The 17,554-nt window shown below is 42.3% G+C and overlaps 1 protein-coding gene across 9 annotated transcripts in view; it reads right to left on the bottom strand.

Annotated features, from left to right (window-relative positions):
* auts2a (activator of transcription and developmental regulator AUTS2 a) overlaps positions 1-17,554 on the bottom strand; it is a 1,173,696-nt gene that overhangs the window by 173,585 nt on the left and 982,557 nt on the right. Inside the window, exon 1 of one of the 9 annotated variants that reach the window (XM_069911149.1) lies at positions 3,263-3,517. The exons of the other annotated variants lie outside the window; for them this stretch is intronic. Within the exon in view, the coding sequence (XP_069767250.1) occupies positions 3,263-3,316 (54 nt within the window). The 5' untranslated portion in view covers positions 3,317-3,517. Of the gene's footprint in view, positions 1-3,262; positions 3,518-17,554 lie in introns of those variants that run through there. 9 annotated transcript variants of the gene reach the window in all.

The following is a 17,554-nucleotide window of genomic DNA, read 5'->3' as shown; positions in this document are numbered from 1 at the left end:
ACCGATCCTACCCATTACCCCTTTCAATGCTCCCCAGTCTTCCTGCCATGATCAGCCGATGAGGTTTGTTGGTGCTCCAGTCTATAGTCAATAATAGCCTATCAGTTTCACAACTTCAGTCTTTTATCGTGCATCAGGTTGGCACTTCCCAGATAACTTTCACTGAGAGAATTCAGGTCAGTGGGCAACATGGTGAATTTGAATGGCAGTTTCTCCAATTGCCCTACAACATGTTTATTCCCTGCTGTACTCGAGTGTCCGACGATGTGCTTACAGAAAAAGAGACTGCAGTTTTATGCACACTCTGTTGAGCACAGCTTTCCCGTGATTCGCACTCGGTAATGACTTCAGTCTGAAATAGAAATAGAAAATGCTGAAGAAACACAGCAAGCCAGGCAGCATCTGTGTAAAGGAACAAATTAATGTTTCAAGTCAGAGGTTGTCTGTCAGAACCCTCTAGCGATTTTCTGTCTTTATTTCAGATTTTAAGCAACTGCTGCTTTTTGGGGGGAATTTCATTCATCTCTCGCTGACAATAGGTGCAGGAGTAGGCCATTTGGCCTTACGCCATTCTCTGTGATCATGGCTGATCATCCACAATCAGTACCTCATTCCTGCCTTCTCCCCGTATCCCTCGACTCCACTATGAAAGCATCTAGATGATTGGCCTCCACTGCCTTCTGAGGCAGAGCCTTCCACAACTCTCTGTGTGAAAAAGTTTTTCCTTAACTCCCGTTCTGAATGGCCAACCCCTTATTCTTGAACTGCGACCTCTGGTTCTGGACTCCCCCAACATTGGGAACATGTTTCCTGCCTCTACCATGTCCAATCCATTCATAATCATATTTTTCAATCAGGTTGCCTCTCATCCTTCTAAATTGCAGTGTATATGAGCCCAGTCGTTGCAATTTTTCAACATATGACAGTCTCGCCATCCCAAGAATCAACCTCATGAACCTGGCGATCGTGGCTAACGAAGCACCAGCACTCCTTTTCAAAGTAAATTCTTCAGAAGACTACATTGTACATACCCACTCTTTCAGAGTTATTTGGATCTGTGAAGATCTGTGGAGTTCTAGTTTCTCATATGTTATAAAGGTGGGGTTTACTTGAACTTATTTGCCTCCCTTCAATGTTGCCTGGCATAATCCACAGTTTTTAATCTCGGCAATTACATGGTGAAGGTGTTCTCAGTTAAACGTGGAGTTCTCGGATTCAAACCCAATGGCCCTTAAGGATCAACAATTTATTTCCCCGTCTCGTTGGTGAGAGATCAGTTGTCTCCTCACACCTGCCCCAGTATTCAATGGCGATCATTCCAATGCTCTTACTCCAGCACTAATTTCCTGTACGAAAGGCACATCATCCTTTTTGGTCTGGTCTGGTCCACAGGCCAATGCAGCTGACAGACAGGAAACCTGATAGAATCCAACATGTGTCTTGTGATGAAAAGGAAAGGCCCAGGCACTAAGTGTTCACAGCCTACCTGGGTGGACAATTCCGAAGATTTTCCACCACCCAGATGAAGACGTTTCTTCTCAGCTGAGTCCCAAAAGGCTGTCCCCTGGAAATCTCAACTCTACACCTAGGCAGTCAAGGCAAGTAAACATATTACCTGCTTCACTTTCCATTCTTCTAGACTTCAGAAACTTTCATTCTCAGCTGCTTAATTTCTCTTTATTAGTTCATACTCAAATATTGTCCAAGTACTGTTAATCCAAATGTACTCAGCTACTTTCTCCTTGACCTTATTCTTCTGGGCAGCAATGATTTCTACAAGACTCAGATGACGACTCGCAGGGTTTGTTGCAGCCAGCCCTGGAGATGGAACACTGGCGGCCCCAGTGAGGCAGAGGGGGAGGGAATTTATTTCTATGTTGGTGGCTGGGCTGTCAGAATGTATTAGTAATCAAGAAAAAGGGAGAAATCATCTCGTCATGGAAATTACCAAGCTGAACCTTGAAAAGGTTGGTCTTTACAAAAGATATCATCAACTGTTCTTTTGGATTGAAACCTCAAAAAGTATTAGCACCCTTCTGCTGCACTCATGTGATTTCCTGGTCTGGTCCACAGGCCAATGCAGCTGACAGACAGGAAACCTGATAGAATCCAACATGTGTCTTGTGATGATGTTTGAAAAATGTCTCCAAGATATTCACTGAAATCTAATGCAGTTATTTCACTATTTTCTCCCGACACAATGCTTTTAAAAGGAGTGCCATCAATAAAGATTACTGGCTTGGAAGAAATAAGTCCTTGCAGACAAATATTCAGCTTCTGAGAGTTGAGTTACATGCAGAAATAACTCACTGAACGTGGCGGCTGACAGGTTGAAACAAGGGATAGTTAAAAATGTTGATCGAGAACTCACTATTGGTGGGGGGGGGGGGGGGAAGGGGAGAGGGGGTGGAAATCAGGGATCTCTGTTTTCCTTGGAAGTCCTAATTATGGGAGTGAAATAGTAACAGACTACGTTCCTGCACCATTGCTAATCCAACACATCAGGAGTTATTAAGCCAATCTTTGCCAACATTTCAGAAATGTTGTTTCATTCCCAAATGTCTTGATGATTGATCATTTCCAGACACCTCGTCATCATTAAAAGGAAGCAACATGATACTCTTGATATTTCCAACTTGCCCATCAGAAGTGTGAGCTTAAAATCCTCAACTAACACGACACTGTCGAGAGATGGCACGATTGCCGCATCTCAGATGAGCCCCTAAACCTGCTGCCTGAACAGAAGATACAGCAGAAGTCCTAAAATCCGGATGCCAGAAATCTGGACCGCCCAAGAATCCGGAATTTTCGAAAACTCCCAAACTTTTTAAATTCAGTGGGTTTTTGTGTACGTGCGTGCATGCTGGTTGACTTTATTTTTCTTTAAAACTGCTTGTTTTGATAAATGAAGCATACTATTTTTGCAAATGAATAAACTATCAACATTTATCTGTCTATCTCTTCATTATTCCTCCTAAAATTTAATTATTTTTAAAGTACTGCCTGGAAAATCCGAACCAACCCAATCCCTGAGCAGTCTCGATTTTAGGACTTCTACCGTCAAAGGTTCCATCGCATTGTTGGAAAAGCATATCATCCATGGAATACAAACAAAATCCTGGAAATACTCCGCAGATCCAGCTGTATCTGTGAGAAGGGAAACAGAGTTAACATTTCAGGTCAAAGCTCTGTTTCTCTTACCACAGATGCAGACTGAGTATTTGCAGCTGAGGAATGGGAGAGTGGTGGAGAGGATTCATACCTTCAAGTTCCTGGGAGGCCAACCATTGGACGACCTTTCCTGGAGGCAGCACATCGAGGCAATTGTGAAGAAGGGACATTAACACTTCTATTTTCTCAGATGTCTGAGGAGATTTTGCAAATAACTCCATTGAACTCCAACATGTGTACTGTGGAAAATATACGGACGGGTACCCTCACAGACTGGTCAGGAAACTCAAGCACCCAGGAATGCTGACGGCCCAGAAAGTGGCAAACCTAGCCAAGTCCATCACACGTCCTGCCCTCCCATCCATTGATAGCATTGACGCGGGATGCTACCTTAAGAGCATGGCCAGCATCATAAAGGACCCCAGTGACCCTGGTCACAATGGTAGAAGGTACCGCAGCCCAAAATTCCAGCACCTCCAGGTTCAAGAACTGATTTTGATCCAACAGCTATCATTCCCTTGAGCCTCCCTCCACTATAGGTCAGCACAGCAGAGTGGGCCAAAGGGCCTGTGCTGTAATATTCTATTCTTTACGCATTCTAACCCAAACGATAAACTACCCTGTCTGCCTTTTTTTAATTCTTGCATTAACTACAACTGTGAACATTTATCTTTGTGTTATTAATTATCTCTTTTTCCATCCTGCACATTTATTGTGATTTAAATGTTCACTAATAGTAGTAGTTGGTGCATCTTACTCGAGTACCTGTCATGGCGGCACTGTCGGAGCCACTGTAGTAGCATCATTGCCATGGAGCAGACCCACGGGGAGCAGAGATGCAGTGCTCCCGTGGGGTCCAGCCACCTAGTCGACTCCGCACGGGCTTTGAATATCCAAGCCACAAGAGGATGCAGACTCTGGGGAAGTGGAAGACTGGAGCAGGAGACCAGAGGATGAGAAGATCATGCACTGTCTGAGAGGAAGAAGCAGAGGAGATGACCCGCGGGGACAGTGACCACAGCAGCGGACCAGTGCGGGGGGGGCTCTGCGGCCGAGGGGCCAGTGCACACGGCGGACTGCTGGTGACTCGAGGTGAGGATCCCACGGAAATTGTGGGCTGCTGGAGACTCGCGACGGGCTGCGGTCTGCCGAAGAGTGGTTCGAACTGGCTGGAGGGGTACCAGGTATCGGAACTGGGATGCGAGGGGGTGCCGAGAGCGTTGTCGGCGATTCGGATCTGGAGCTCGGGTAGGCAATGGTTTGGACTGGAGGTGAATCTACGGACACTCGGTGACATGGGGAGGGGGGGGGGGTGGAGAGAGAGAAGGGACACCTCTATTTTGCTTCTCTCTTCCAGACTGCAAGTCTGCCTGTAAGAGACACTTAGGCAATTCCTGCCAGTGGCGAATCTGTCTGCCTTGCAGCAGGCAAAAAGAAATTTCATGTGATATAATACTGCTTTATTACTATGATAGGAAAAACCCAACACCCAACCCCAACCAACCAATTTTCCCCTGCAACCGTGTCTGCCTGTCCCGCATCGGACTTGTCAGCCACAAACGAGCCTGCAGCTGACGTGGACTTTCACCCCCTCCATAAATCTTCGTCCGCGAAGCCAAGCCAAAGATTACTATGATAATAAATTAATCTTATGCGCCTGTTTGACTCCAACAGTGAGAATTTTGGTGCATCTGTACATTGTACTGATGTATACGACCATAAACTCACTTTGAACTTTTTCAGTTTTTATTTTAGATTTCTGGCATCTCCAGCTTTTTTGATTTTTTTTTCCATATCATCCATCGAGTCTTGGCTGATATTTACGTCTGGTTTTTTTTGTAAGTACTTGCTGTATTCAAATTGGAAGCAGGATTTCTTACAATGTAAACAGCAACTTCAAAAGTTCTTCACTCACCGTGGAAACCTTTGGTGAGGCAACATTCACAAGTGCAGACTTTCTTTCCTGATCAGGATTAAATAAATTATGAAACATTTTTTTTTCCCACAAATCCCCTGCCTAGGTAGCTAACTTGCTCACAGAACCACCTGCAATAAAGTAATCTGAAAAGTACGGGTTGGTTGTTGCATGGCTAAGTGCGGCAGACGCTTTGCGTGCAACAAAATGCCTTGTAGACTAAGGAGACTAAGGATCAGTGAGACCACAGGAATTGTAAACTGATCTTGGCCACATGTTTGGAAGCTCAGAGGGGCAATGCTTAATTTGCAGCTTTTAGATATACACATCAAGCAACTTGAAAATAGACATGCCCCATTAACTAGCATCACCGATAATTAGTTTTGTGCAGCATGGCCGTATTCAGATAACCCAAATCCAAGTCAAAATTAGGTTGGAGTCCCTGTGGGGACTTACACAATGTTTTACATTGGTTCAAGTGGAGAGCAGTTTTAAATATCTTTCAGTACAATCAAAATACAATTACCAATGGTTCATAATTTCAGTTTTGCTTCGGGGCAAAGGTAATCATATCTTTCGTGAGCCCAGATTTGGTGATATATTTAAATTCAAAATGTTCCCATAGGGATCTGGACTTGTTTCAGAGTTGAGATGAAAGAGCCAGGGGTCAATTCCTTTCAAGAAGTTTGACTCTTGTTTCCTATGTAAAATGTAAAAGGGACAAAAAAGAAATTGGCAGACATATTTGTCTCCTTCATCTCATGGCAAATTCTCATTTCCGCTCCCCACAAATATGGATTTTATTAATTGCAAAATCTTCCCTGTTTTCTTCATGCTTAACAACTTTGGCTTCATTAAAAACTGCAAATCTATTGCTAAACTGGCAAACAATGGGTTACAATGAACTGGTCCTGCTTTCATTTGGCACAGTTTCTGTGTTCCTCTACTCTCTGCTAAAGCTGGCTAAAATCTCCTTTCCACGTACCAAACTTCAATTTAAATCTTCCTCAAAGGGCCAGTAACTGCAGCGGAAACAAGTCATTACTTGTCCAATCTCTGTGAAATACAATCTGAATCACTTCCCTCCTCCGAGCTCCCTCTAGAGCCTGACAGAGTTGGACCTGAAAGGAAAAGAGCTCGCAGATCTGGATGTCTGCAGGCTTTGAAGTCCTGTGCCATCTCCAGTCCCCGTGGAGAACCATCAGTGTCTCAGTTTTGTCACTTTCATTCATTCATAAGGTTCCCTTCTTCACAAGTCTGACAGAATGAACTCTACGGGGAGTTTTTGGTGGTTGAACATTGCAACCACGTTTCACAGAAGGTTCAAAACTCTATAGTAAATGCAGTGAAGTAAAAGTAGCCCTTCCAAAGGCTCTTCACTTTGGTTTTCTTTTTCCCCTTAAGATTGTATCTCTGCAACTGATGCTCTTGATGGTTGATGGAATTGATAGTCTGGACCTAAGTCTCCAGACCACCTTTTATCAAAGAAATGCCTCCAGGCAATAATGTCAAGCCATCGAAGCAAGCAACGGTTGGACTCTTGCTGGAGTTAAAAACCATACTTTACAGCAACTCAATCCTAGACCATTCAAGTTAATCACCAACACTTGCAAATCAAGCAATTCAACATTTCTTGTTAGTTTCATTCTTTTCACTTGACCATTTTATTTTAGGTATCTGCCACAAAATCAATACTTTTTTTTTCCATTCTGAAGTCTCTCTCTACCTTCCAAGAGTGTCCGTTCACACAGGAACGACCAAAACTCCAAATATCCGTATCACACCGCGGGTTTACATAGAATACCTAAGGTGCAGTGCTTACGTTGCCCGCAGTTCACAGATCGCCCCCAGTTCATCTCTTGGGGTCGCGGAGGTAAAATTTTGAAACAGGAATTCCCGTTATATATTTTTACACAGACTACATTCCAGAAAATTGGGAATAATTTCCTGGAATGAAGCGGCTGTGTAAAAAAAATCATAAAAGAGAAATGCACCACAGAAATAGACGCTTCGGACCTGGAGTCTGGGCTGAACCATCAAGCACCCATTTACACGAATACTAGATCAATTTCCTTTTTATTCACCTGCTCATTCCCAACAACTCACCCCAGGTTCTTCCAATCGCCAGTGTACTAGAGACAATATACTGCAGGCAGTTAACCTACTGATCTGCTTGTCTTTGGGACCTGGGAGGAAGTTGGAGTACCTGGGCAAAGCCCACAGGGAAAACTGTGCAAACCCACACAGGCAGCAGGCAACCCAGATCACTGGAGCTGTCCCAGCCACACCACTGTACTGCATCTCCCACACTCTGCTATAGTGCACCTCTCCGATTTTACATCCAGTGGTAAACACATCCCAATAAAGAAAAATAAATAAATCATCAGTGAAGCTGTTTCCTTATTCTGCCACCCTGTCTTCGAAGTAACAGCCATCATTGAACAAGCACAGAAAATATTCCCACAACAAATCCTCAGATTTCACCTCAGTTGCCATAACGCAGCCCTCCTGAGACAGTAGGATGCATTTTGTGGGTTCAATTAATTTCCTGGGCTCTGCAATTCCCCGGCACACCACCTCACCTCACTAGCTCCCTTGTTTGTTGGCTACGGCCAAGCTTTCAAAAACAGTGACATAATGCGACAACAGCAGTTAAAGAGATTCCAAGTCACACTGCAACAGCTCTACTTTCTTGTTCAGACACACTAAAGTGAAAATGTGAATCTACGGAAGTCTGTTTCCAGTTCGGCAAATTACAATTCCCAGGCAGCACGAAATGGTCGAAGGTAAGCAAGGCTTTTTCACATTCCTGATGAAGGGCTCGGACCCGAAACGTCGACTGCCTTTTACTCCCTCCGGATACTGTGTGAGTTGCTGAGTTACTCCTGCACCTTTTGTACACAAATGTACACACTCTTGTCCTAAATGATCTGTGGTTTTTTTTTGTCTGTCAAGGATCATAGTCTTTTCTGCTAATGGGAATTGAGAGATTGAGACCAGTGGCGGGATTAACACCAGAAGGTCACACTTCTGGTGGTTTATAGTAAAATCAATGGTTAACACTACAGTGTACAACAACAAAATATAAATATGAACATAGCACTAAAATTTATAAAGAATTCACACTGTTTTCCTTTACATATACTTTTTTTTAATTGTGAATACGTTTTTTTTTGTTTTTTTGTGTGAAATAATCTCTGTTAAAGAAATCAACTGTCCTCAACCTCCCAACACAACTCCCACATACCCCATTATGCTACACCTCTGTTGCCATGGGCAAATTCACATGGGAACCATCAGAATCCAATCTCTCCAGTTTCCGTTATGACATCCGACATTCCGGTCTGCATCCTCTAACACAACTCTACCTCAATGATACAAATTTCAGATATACTGGTTATTTCAAGAAGAACATTTCTGCGATTCCCATCAACATTCACTGATATCCTGCAAAGAGTTGCATTGTATTTATATCTGCAAGACAGAGCCCCTCATACGGCAGTTGCTTCAGCATTACTATCTGTACACCAGTTAACCGGCTGTCAACCATCTCTCTTACTTGGCTTTCACCCACATCAATGCCTTTAACAAATGCTGTGTCAGCTCTTGAACCTGTTAACCGCTAACAGCGAAAGCAGGAAAGCAGCTTGAACAAACGAGTTCCAAGCTAAGTATCTCTTGTGCACTTGATGGGTGATTCTCATTTCTTTCGGAACATCTGTTCATCTCTGAGAGAGTGGGAGTTAGGGGATGGTGTTACTCGAGGTGTGATAGCACATTATCAGCTTCCGAAAACCTCTCTCGTTTTTTTGTGTCAGATGTCAAAGATGCTTCAGATTTACATCAGCCAATTTCTTGAGGAGTCTGAATTTAATTTACACCATCACAACGTTTGCTAAGTTATTCCACATTCCAAGTTTGATGCTTAACACACTGACGGAGACCAATAAATTACACATCAGAGCATTGACAATTGCTTTAAACTTTCACTATGTGTATATAAGACGCTGTTTACATCCGGTACCGCACGGATGGCAGTCTCTTCAATCTGAGGCGCCTGCAAGCTCACACCAAGACACAAGAGAAACTTGTCCGTGAACTACTCTTTGCAGATGATGCCGCTTTAGTTGCCCATTCAGAGCCAGCTCTTCAGCGCTTGACGTCCTGCTTTGCGGAAACTGCCAAAATGTTTGGCCTGGAAGTCAGCCTGAAGAAAACTGAGGTCCTCCATCAGCCAGCTCCCCACCATGACTACCAGCCCCCCCACATCTCCATCGGGCACACAAAACTCAAAACGGTCAACCAGTTTACCTATCTCGGCTGCACCATTTCATCAGATGCAAGGATCGACAATGAGATAGACAACAGACTCGCCAAGGCAAATAGCGCCTTTGGAAGACTACACAAAAGAGTCTGGAAAAACAACCAACTGAAAAACCTCACAAAGATAAGCGTATACAGAGCCGTTGTCATACCCACACTCCTGTTCGGCTCCGAATCATGGGTCCTCTACCAGCACCACCTACGGCTCCTAGAACGCTTCCACCAGCGTTGTCTCCGCTCCATCCTCAACATCCATTGGAGCGCTCACACCCCTAACGTCGAGGTACTCGAGATGGCAGAGGTCGACAGCATCGAGTCCACGCTGCTGAAGATCCAGCTGCGCTGGATGGGTCACGTCTCCAGAATGGAGGACCATCGCCTTCCCAAGATCGTATTATATGGCGAGCTCTCCACTGGCCACCGTGACAGAGGTGCACCAAAGAAAAGGTACAAGGACTGCCTAAAGAAATCTCTTGGTGCCTGCCACATTGACCACCGCCAGTGGGCTGATGACGCCTCAAACCGCGCATCTTGGCGCCTCACAGTTTGGCGGGCAGCAGCCTCCTTTGAAGAAGACCGCAGAGCCTACCTCACTGACAAAAGGCAAAGGAGGAAAAACCCAACACCCAACCCCAACCAACCAATTTTCCCTTGCAACCGCTGCAATCGTGTCTGCCTGTCCCGCATCGGACTGGTCAGCCACAAACGAGCCTGCAGCTGACGTGGACTTTTTACCCCCTCCATAAATCTTCGTCTGCGAAGCCAAGCCAAAGAAAAAAAGAAGATGTGTACATGTTGATATCCAACACAAAATAATGTAACACTGCAGACAAAATGCAAAAATTTCAATCGAGTCTATTTCCACAAAGAAAAATGATAAAAAAAACATTTCTAATGATGCTATTTGCTGGTGGGAACATGAACTTGTTTTATTTCTTACTGGATGCTGCCTGACCTACGGATTATTTCTGGCATTCTCTGTTATTATATCAGATTTTCTGTCTACAAAATCGAAATACTTAATTTTTTTTAAGCTCTTAATTTATCTTGCAACCTACTTATCCAGTGACTGGATCTACTGATGTTTTTTTTAAAATGTATAATTTCACCAGTTTGTTCTTTCTTCCTTGACCCATCTATTCACTCACTTACATTGTCCAAATCCATCATCAATGAAATTACTCTCAGACCAACTTGGGAACCTGCAACATTTCCAGCTAAATGGCTGTCAAGTGCTCTCTTTGTCGCTTCAAACAGATGTGACTGAACCACACTGCGCTGAGCTATAGACTAATCATTTTGTTCCACAAGCTGTTAAAAAGGTCAGCTGTTGGAATCAAGCTCAGAGACTTCACAGGGAGTTCACCGGTATCTGAACTGTGTGCAAGCCAGTAGATTCAAATTAGTTGACCTTCCCAAGGGGAATGTTTATCATGTTTAGTGGGAATATTCTTCAAATGAATGGAAAGTAAGATATGAATGATCAAATGAGTGTAAAATAAAAATGCATGAATTATTGCTGAATAATTGTCAATTTTAAATACACACTCTATCAACCATCAAACTCTACTCTTTTCCCCTGGCAAGTGTCAGTATCAACCAATTGTTTATTTTTTTTTCAGAATGGGAATGAGGCCTGTGAGAACCGTTTAGTTGAAGTCAATCATCCATGCATATCTTCCACCGTTGTACTGCACACATTCAAGATTGGCTGTTTCCGAACCTCCGAACATCATTCGTCCATTTGAACAAGGGCCCTTAAACATGGTCCGCTTGTCAATAATAACAATTTGTTATTTTCCTCAAGTGGAACTTTTTAAAGGGATGTCGGATGCCACTCTCTTTAACGAGGCTGAGAGATGGAGCTTGGTTTAGTGAAATAATTGTATTCCCATTTCAGAGTTCATTAACTCGTTTTATTTGGTCCTTCACTTTACTTTGAATCCGGCAAAGTTTGGAAATGAGAGCGAGAGCAATGAAGCATGTTACTTTTATGGCAGGTCAAATAAATTATAATAAATATACCAAATCATACCCTTAAAGATCAGAGAGGATTGTCACCTTGAAAAAAAATCCTTATTCCTTCAGCCCTTTGACAATAATGGTTTCAAATCAATGTTGCTAACTTGCTTTCACATTTGTGCAATGTAATTACACAAAACACACATCCCCTGCAATTTCAGTCCAGCTCTTTAATTTTGCATGTCATAGATCTATCATTAAATTTGTTTTGGGTTATTGGCCAGTCAATGGGTTTTGTGCAAGACCCAGTTAGTGAAAAGATATGAGCAATTGTTTGTCATTCCGAATAAGTGTCAATGAATCTTGGATGGAAAAACCTACAAGTTCTTTTTACTTTTGTCAAAAAACTGTGCTAACCCATATTCCCATTTATAAATGCAGTGAGGTGCAGATTAGGGCTTGTGTCTTTACCTCCTATGGATGCTGTGAGACCCGCCGAGTTCCTTCAGCACTTCTGTGAAGAAAAGGTCAGGCCCAATGAGTCTCAGAAATGACCATGGAATTGTTTCCTCTAATTTTCCATTCTTGGGACAGTCAACTGCGTTAGATATGAATGGGCAACAAAACGCAGCAATGCTCTTTTCATCTTAATGCAGCGCAATACTGAAGGCGACATTGTGCAAATGCCAGTAAAAAAAAAATGCGGTTCGATCAGGATTTTCAGGGATTCCTTCAGACAAAAAAAAATGTTTGTGAGGTGGCACGTCAGCCCACTTAATTACTTATGATGGAGCTGAATCTAAATTAAATTTCTTCATTGCAGAAAATAAAATCTCACACACAAGACTATTAGTGAATGATGGGTAATTAACAGATGTGAGAATCTGATGTTCTCTGGCCACAAAAATGATGGAGACGAGAAGAGAACCTTATGTTCCAGGCAGAATAGATCATCTTTTGTAGCGCCTCGACCTCCCAGCAGGCTAACATCCGACTCTCCAGCTTCTTACTGTTCTTTCCTCCGACCAAAATATATCTGGTTTCCACATTGTTTTTCGTGAAATCCTGGCTCCCTCACCTCAATGCAAAGCAAAACCGGGAGCTCACTGTCACGAATGGCTCACATGTATCTGGATCTAAATGATCCTTGCAGGAGAAAACCATAAAATAATAAAGCTGTCCCATGTACTGAGAGCAGACATAAAAATTCGGCATGTCGAGTGTAATTCCTATCTGAAGCAAAATATTCCTTCTGCACTGGAGTATTTTCAAAATCGGCGACTTATTGTCTTTGTGCAAGAGAAGTTCAACAGGAAGATCTGCAGATGGCATGATTGTAGCTTACACAGAAAATGCTGGAGAAACTCGGCAGCGTTCTTCATCAGAGCTCAGTCCAGAATGTTGTTATGTGTCTTTGTCTGAGCTACGGAAAGAACGCTGCATGACTTGCTGAGTTTCTCCAGCATTTTCTGTGTAGAAGGTATCAAGAGCAGCTATTCTAACTTTAAAAACTCATCATCTGAGGATTACTGGGCTCACCAGTTTCAGGAAAACTTCCCTTAATGAAACTTTGGCACGCGACACTCAACTCCAACAGATGATATCTACCTACTGATTCCTCCTACTGAAATGCCTCATCACCTTCTCGAATGCCATGCCTTCTGGACTTGGTCAGAAAGGTGTTTCAATGTTGACTATGTCCCCACTGTAGTCTAACTGTAACAGTAGCTGACAACAGATGCAGGTATCCGGCCCCTATGCGGATTGGTAGATGCCGGATAAATGAATTTTCCGTTGGCGCGAGAGCGTGTTGGGTGACTGGTGAACTAATGGTGAGGTACGTCAATTTTAAACCTTTATTTAACCTATTTATTTTCCACCAGTTTTTTTTTGCCATTTGCTGGAGGCTGCAGACTGCTTGAATTCTGGATAACATAGGTTTTACTGCATATTGAAATGATGTATCAGGGGCCTAAAATAAAATATTAACTTTATACTCCATATTACCCAAACACTCGTGTTGATAAACACCTAAGATTATTTTAAAAAGGAACAAACATTTGCTTTAAAATTTTCTTAAAATTGTGAGATTAAAATGTTAATTAAAACAATGATGTTAGCTTGAGGGACAAAATGCTATTTTAATAAAATTCTGTGACAACAAGGCTTTCCTTGGCAGATTAAACGTCACTGCCAGTATTCAAACTTCTGTCTCCTCACGTGCATGTCTGGAAATTTTGCTTCAGTGTGCCCCATGATTCACGATTCTTTAGTGAAAATATAATGAATCATAATCCATGGAAACTAGGCCGAATCCCCCAAAATGAGTGAAACACAAAAGCCTGCAGACACTATGATCGTAAACACAGAGATACTGGAGGAACTCAGCGGGTCTCGCAGCGTCCAGAGAAGGTGAAGATATAATACAGATGTTTCGGGCCTGAGCTTCTTCAAGGTGTAAGCAAAAATTGTCCATTTCTATACAGGAAGAAGATAGCAGAAAAATATATCTGTGATTTGCCTTACGTCGTGCAAAAATGAAGAGCTGTATCTCGTCTATGCTTTCAAGAAAATGCAGTATTTCCATTCTATAGGATTCAATTTAAAAAAAACTCTTTGTTAAATGTCAAGATTCCCAAATATCCAGTCATACACAATGCTCAGAATAAATCATATACACAAGATCTATCTGAAGGAGTCAAATACCTCATGGAACCACTGTTCAAAGAACATAAGAAATAGGAATTAGGAAAAGACTATCTGGCCCATTCTACCAGTTTATAAGATCATGAATGATCTAGCCATGGTCTCACCTCCACTTATCTGCCTTTTCCCCAGAACCCTTCACTCACTAAGTGGGCCTTAAATGCATTTAGTGAAGTTCTCTCTACTACTTCCTTGGGCAGAAAATTTGCAAATTCAGTACTACTCTAGGAAAAGCAGTTCCTTCTAAATCTATTCTCCTGAACCTTGAGGCTAAGTCCCTTGGTTATAGTCTCACCTAACAATGGAAACAACTTTCCCACCCTTATCTTGTCTATCCCTTATACGAATTTATATGCTTCATTAAGAGTCTCCCTCATTCTTCTGAATTCCAGAACTCAACCTCTCCTCATAGGTAAACTCCCACCTCTCCAGAATTAACCAGGTGAAAATCCTCTGCCCCATCTCCAAAGCCAGTACAGTAATACCCTTGGCATCCAGCACCTATTAGTAGATTGGGAATTGGTGGATGCTGGATAAGTGAATTTTCCGGTTGCTTGAGACTGCATGTTGTGTGGCTTGGCGAACTAACAGCAAGGCGTGCCAATTTTAAACCTGTCTTTTTTACCAATTTATTTTCTGTGATTTTTTTCGGTGGTTGCTTGAATTCTGGATAACCGTGGTTTTACTGTTTATGCTTTCTCAAGAAAGGAGGGCAAAATTGTATGCATCTCATCAAGTATAAAACAGAATACAACTTCGGCAAAGGAAAACATTTACAAAGTAGGACAACCTCCATATAAAACAGAAATTGACTTGAAACTGTTCATTGGCTCTTGGAACAAGGAGTTGTATCTGTAATGCCACATCATCTGACACTTCCCTTGCTATTGTTAGGTTTGACACTGATGGTTCAATTTACACTGGACACACCTGGGTACCTGCAAGTATAGGATCCTGCTTTGCACTCCCAGCAAACAAAAATATCAAACCAAGATCATTCCAAACTTTGTTCATCCTTCACTATGAAATCCCATTCAGCATTCAGCTTATAAAAGAAACCAGAAATATTGGAGAAACTCGGCAGGATATAGCAAAGATAAAGATACATAACCAATGCTTTGGGCTTAAGACCTTTATCATACTTCTAGCCCAAAACGTTGGTTATATATTGCTACATAAAGGACATTGTTTGACCTGCTAAGATTCTCCAGCATTGTGTTTTTAACTTCAATCATGGTGTCTGCAGACTCTCTGGTTTTACCAGAAAAGGGAGGCCACCCCTACATCCCAACACTGAGATTCCAGAACAACAGCCACTCACCCGGCTGCCTTCATCTCCATGTTCCTGAATTTACATGAATATGAATGTAAATTTGAAATTTAAAATGTCTTTTAATTCATTTTCACACGTGTTTAATAAATATTTTACATTATGTAATTTGGAAGACAAACGTTGCCAAAAAATGTTATCCAGCCTATCAATGTTGAATTGTGTGGAGATGGAGTCACTTTTAAGATCTTAACACCTCCTCATTCTTGGCAGCTCAAAGGTCATCAATTTCATTCTGAAAATGCACCCACAGCAAATGTCAACTGGATGCATGTCTAATCCTCACCATCATCCTTCAGTGCAGAAGCTATTTGCTTTGGGAAATTAAGAATTTTAAAGGCAATTTAAGGCAATAGAGATGGCCTCAGTGGGTGGTTTTATCAATTGCTAATTCCCATCTTAAATTGCAGCTCATTTCTTGCCATCTTTTCAGAACTTCATAATTATTTATTATATCGCTCTTCGATCTGGAGCATTTACCTGCTGCAATTAGCAATTGCCTTGGAGCACACAAGCGCATTTTCAATCAATTAATGTGCAAATGCCTTAACTCATTGCCCACAGTTATACTGGTGAACTGATTAAGCTATCAAAGGTGCCAAATTCATTTAAAACCTATCTATTTTTAAATCATCTCAAGAGTGAATGCGAAACAGTTATCTAACACACAGTGACTAACTCCCTCATTCTAATTAGTTCAATATTCATTAATAAAAGCTTTCCCCATCTGATTTTATCTTTCAATGTCTATTTCACGAGCATGAAGTGTATGGGAGCCTTTACACATTGGATTCCATCAACCATTTTCACACCTCACCATTTCTGCCCATGCCAGCATGCCAAAACCTCGAACCAATCAGCCGATCTACTTTTACATCTGCTTACATTTTACGTTTACATTTTATTTCCATCTGAGCATATTTTTCTTTCCGATTATTTACCTTTCAGTGGGACGAGAGAAAGATGGCAGTTTAATCAAGACATTCAGCACGGTAACAGGCCCTTCTGGCACCATTTACACCGAATGAACCTCCAACCCCTTACATTTTGAAGGGTAGGAGGAAACCAGAGCACCCAGGGAAAACCCACGTAGACATGGGGAGAATGCACAAACTCCTTACAGAGAGCTTTGGCGCTCTAATAGCATTGTGCTAACTATGCTCTATACTCGAAGTGGAGAGCATTAATTCTGGAAAGCACACTGTGGTGTATCCTTAAACTAACCCCCTCTCTCCCTCAGTCGCAGGGGTTGGTCCAAAACCTATCAATTATCCAGTCCTGAAATCACCAATGTAGAAACTAAATGTCACTGCCCTTTGTCATTTCTGAATTTTGTGGGTGAAATTATCCATTCAATTTAGCACTGTTGGAATACAATGGTGGTTATGACGAAAGATTGGGTCATTTGATCGTCTTCCCGATGGCGGAGCATTTTTTCCGGATGCGCACAATCCATTCAATGTTGAGGGAGACTTCAAGTTGCTGGATCTTTTGGATGGCCAGCATTGCCCAGAAATATGAGTCGTGAGGAACTCCTTCCCAATCTCCTCCCTCGAATATATACTCCTTCCAATCCTCCCTCCCTCCAGTCAACTAGTGAGTGTTGCACCAGCGTCAGAAGGGTCAGGGCAATTCCCATTGCTCTTCGAAGACTGAGATCCTTGTGCCTCTTTGGTCTGTAGTACAGGTGCTCCTCAACTTACGTAGGGGTTGCATTCCTGCAACCCCATCGTAAGTCGAAAAAAAATCACGTCATCAAAGAATACCACACCTATCATTTTTTATAATTAAATTTTGAATCCCTTTATTCTACACTGAAAAAAAAAACGTGCACAGCTGAAAGCACACTGGGCATGGAGAATGTTTGAGGTATTGAGACGGTGAGCGTGGTTAAGTCAGCATCGTGAGAGAGTAGCGCACCGCAAGCACAGGAACAGATTGGAATTCGATATTGAAAGTACTGATTAGCACCATCGTAATTTTGAAAAATTGTAAGTCAGACCATTGTAAGTAGGGGAGGACGTGTATATTCAGAGGCAAAGAAGTCTTCTGTGTGCCACATGATTAAGAAAGTGCCTGGTGCCTTAAGGACCAGGCACTAAAGTTGAAGTGCAGAGAATAGGATATAATAATGAGATTGTTGTCAT

Source organism: Narcine bancroftii, chromosome 14 (genome assembly GCF_036971445.1).
Source record: "Narcine bancroftii isolate sNarBan1 chromosome 14, sNarBan1.hap1, whole genome shotgun sequence".
Lineage (NCBI taxonomy): Eukaryota > Metazoa > Chordata > Chondrichthyes > Torpediniformes > Narcinidae > Narcine > Narcine bancroftii.
The sequence above is the reverse complement of the archived record's forward strand: the minus strand, read 5'-3'. Positions and strand labels throughout refer to the sequence as shown.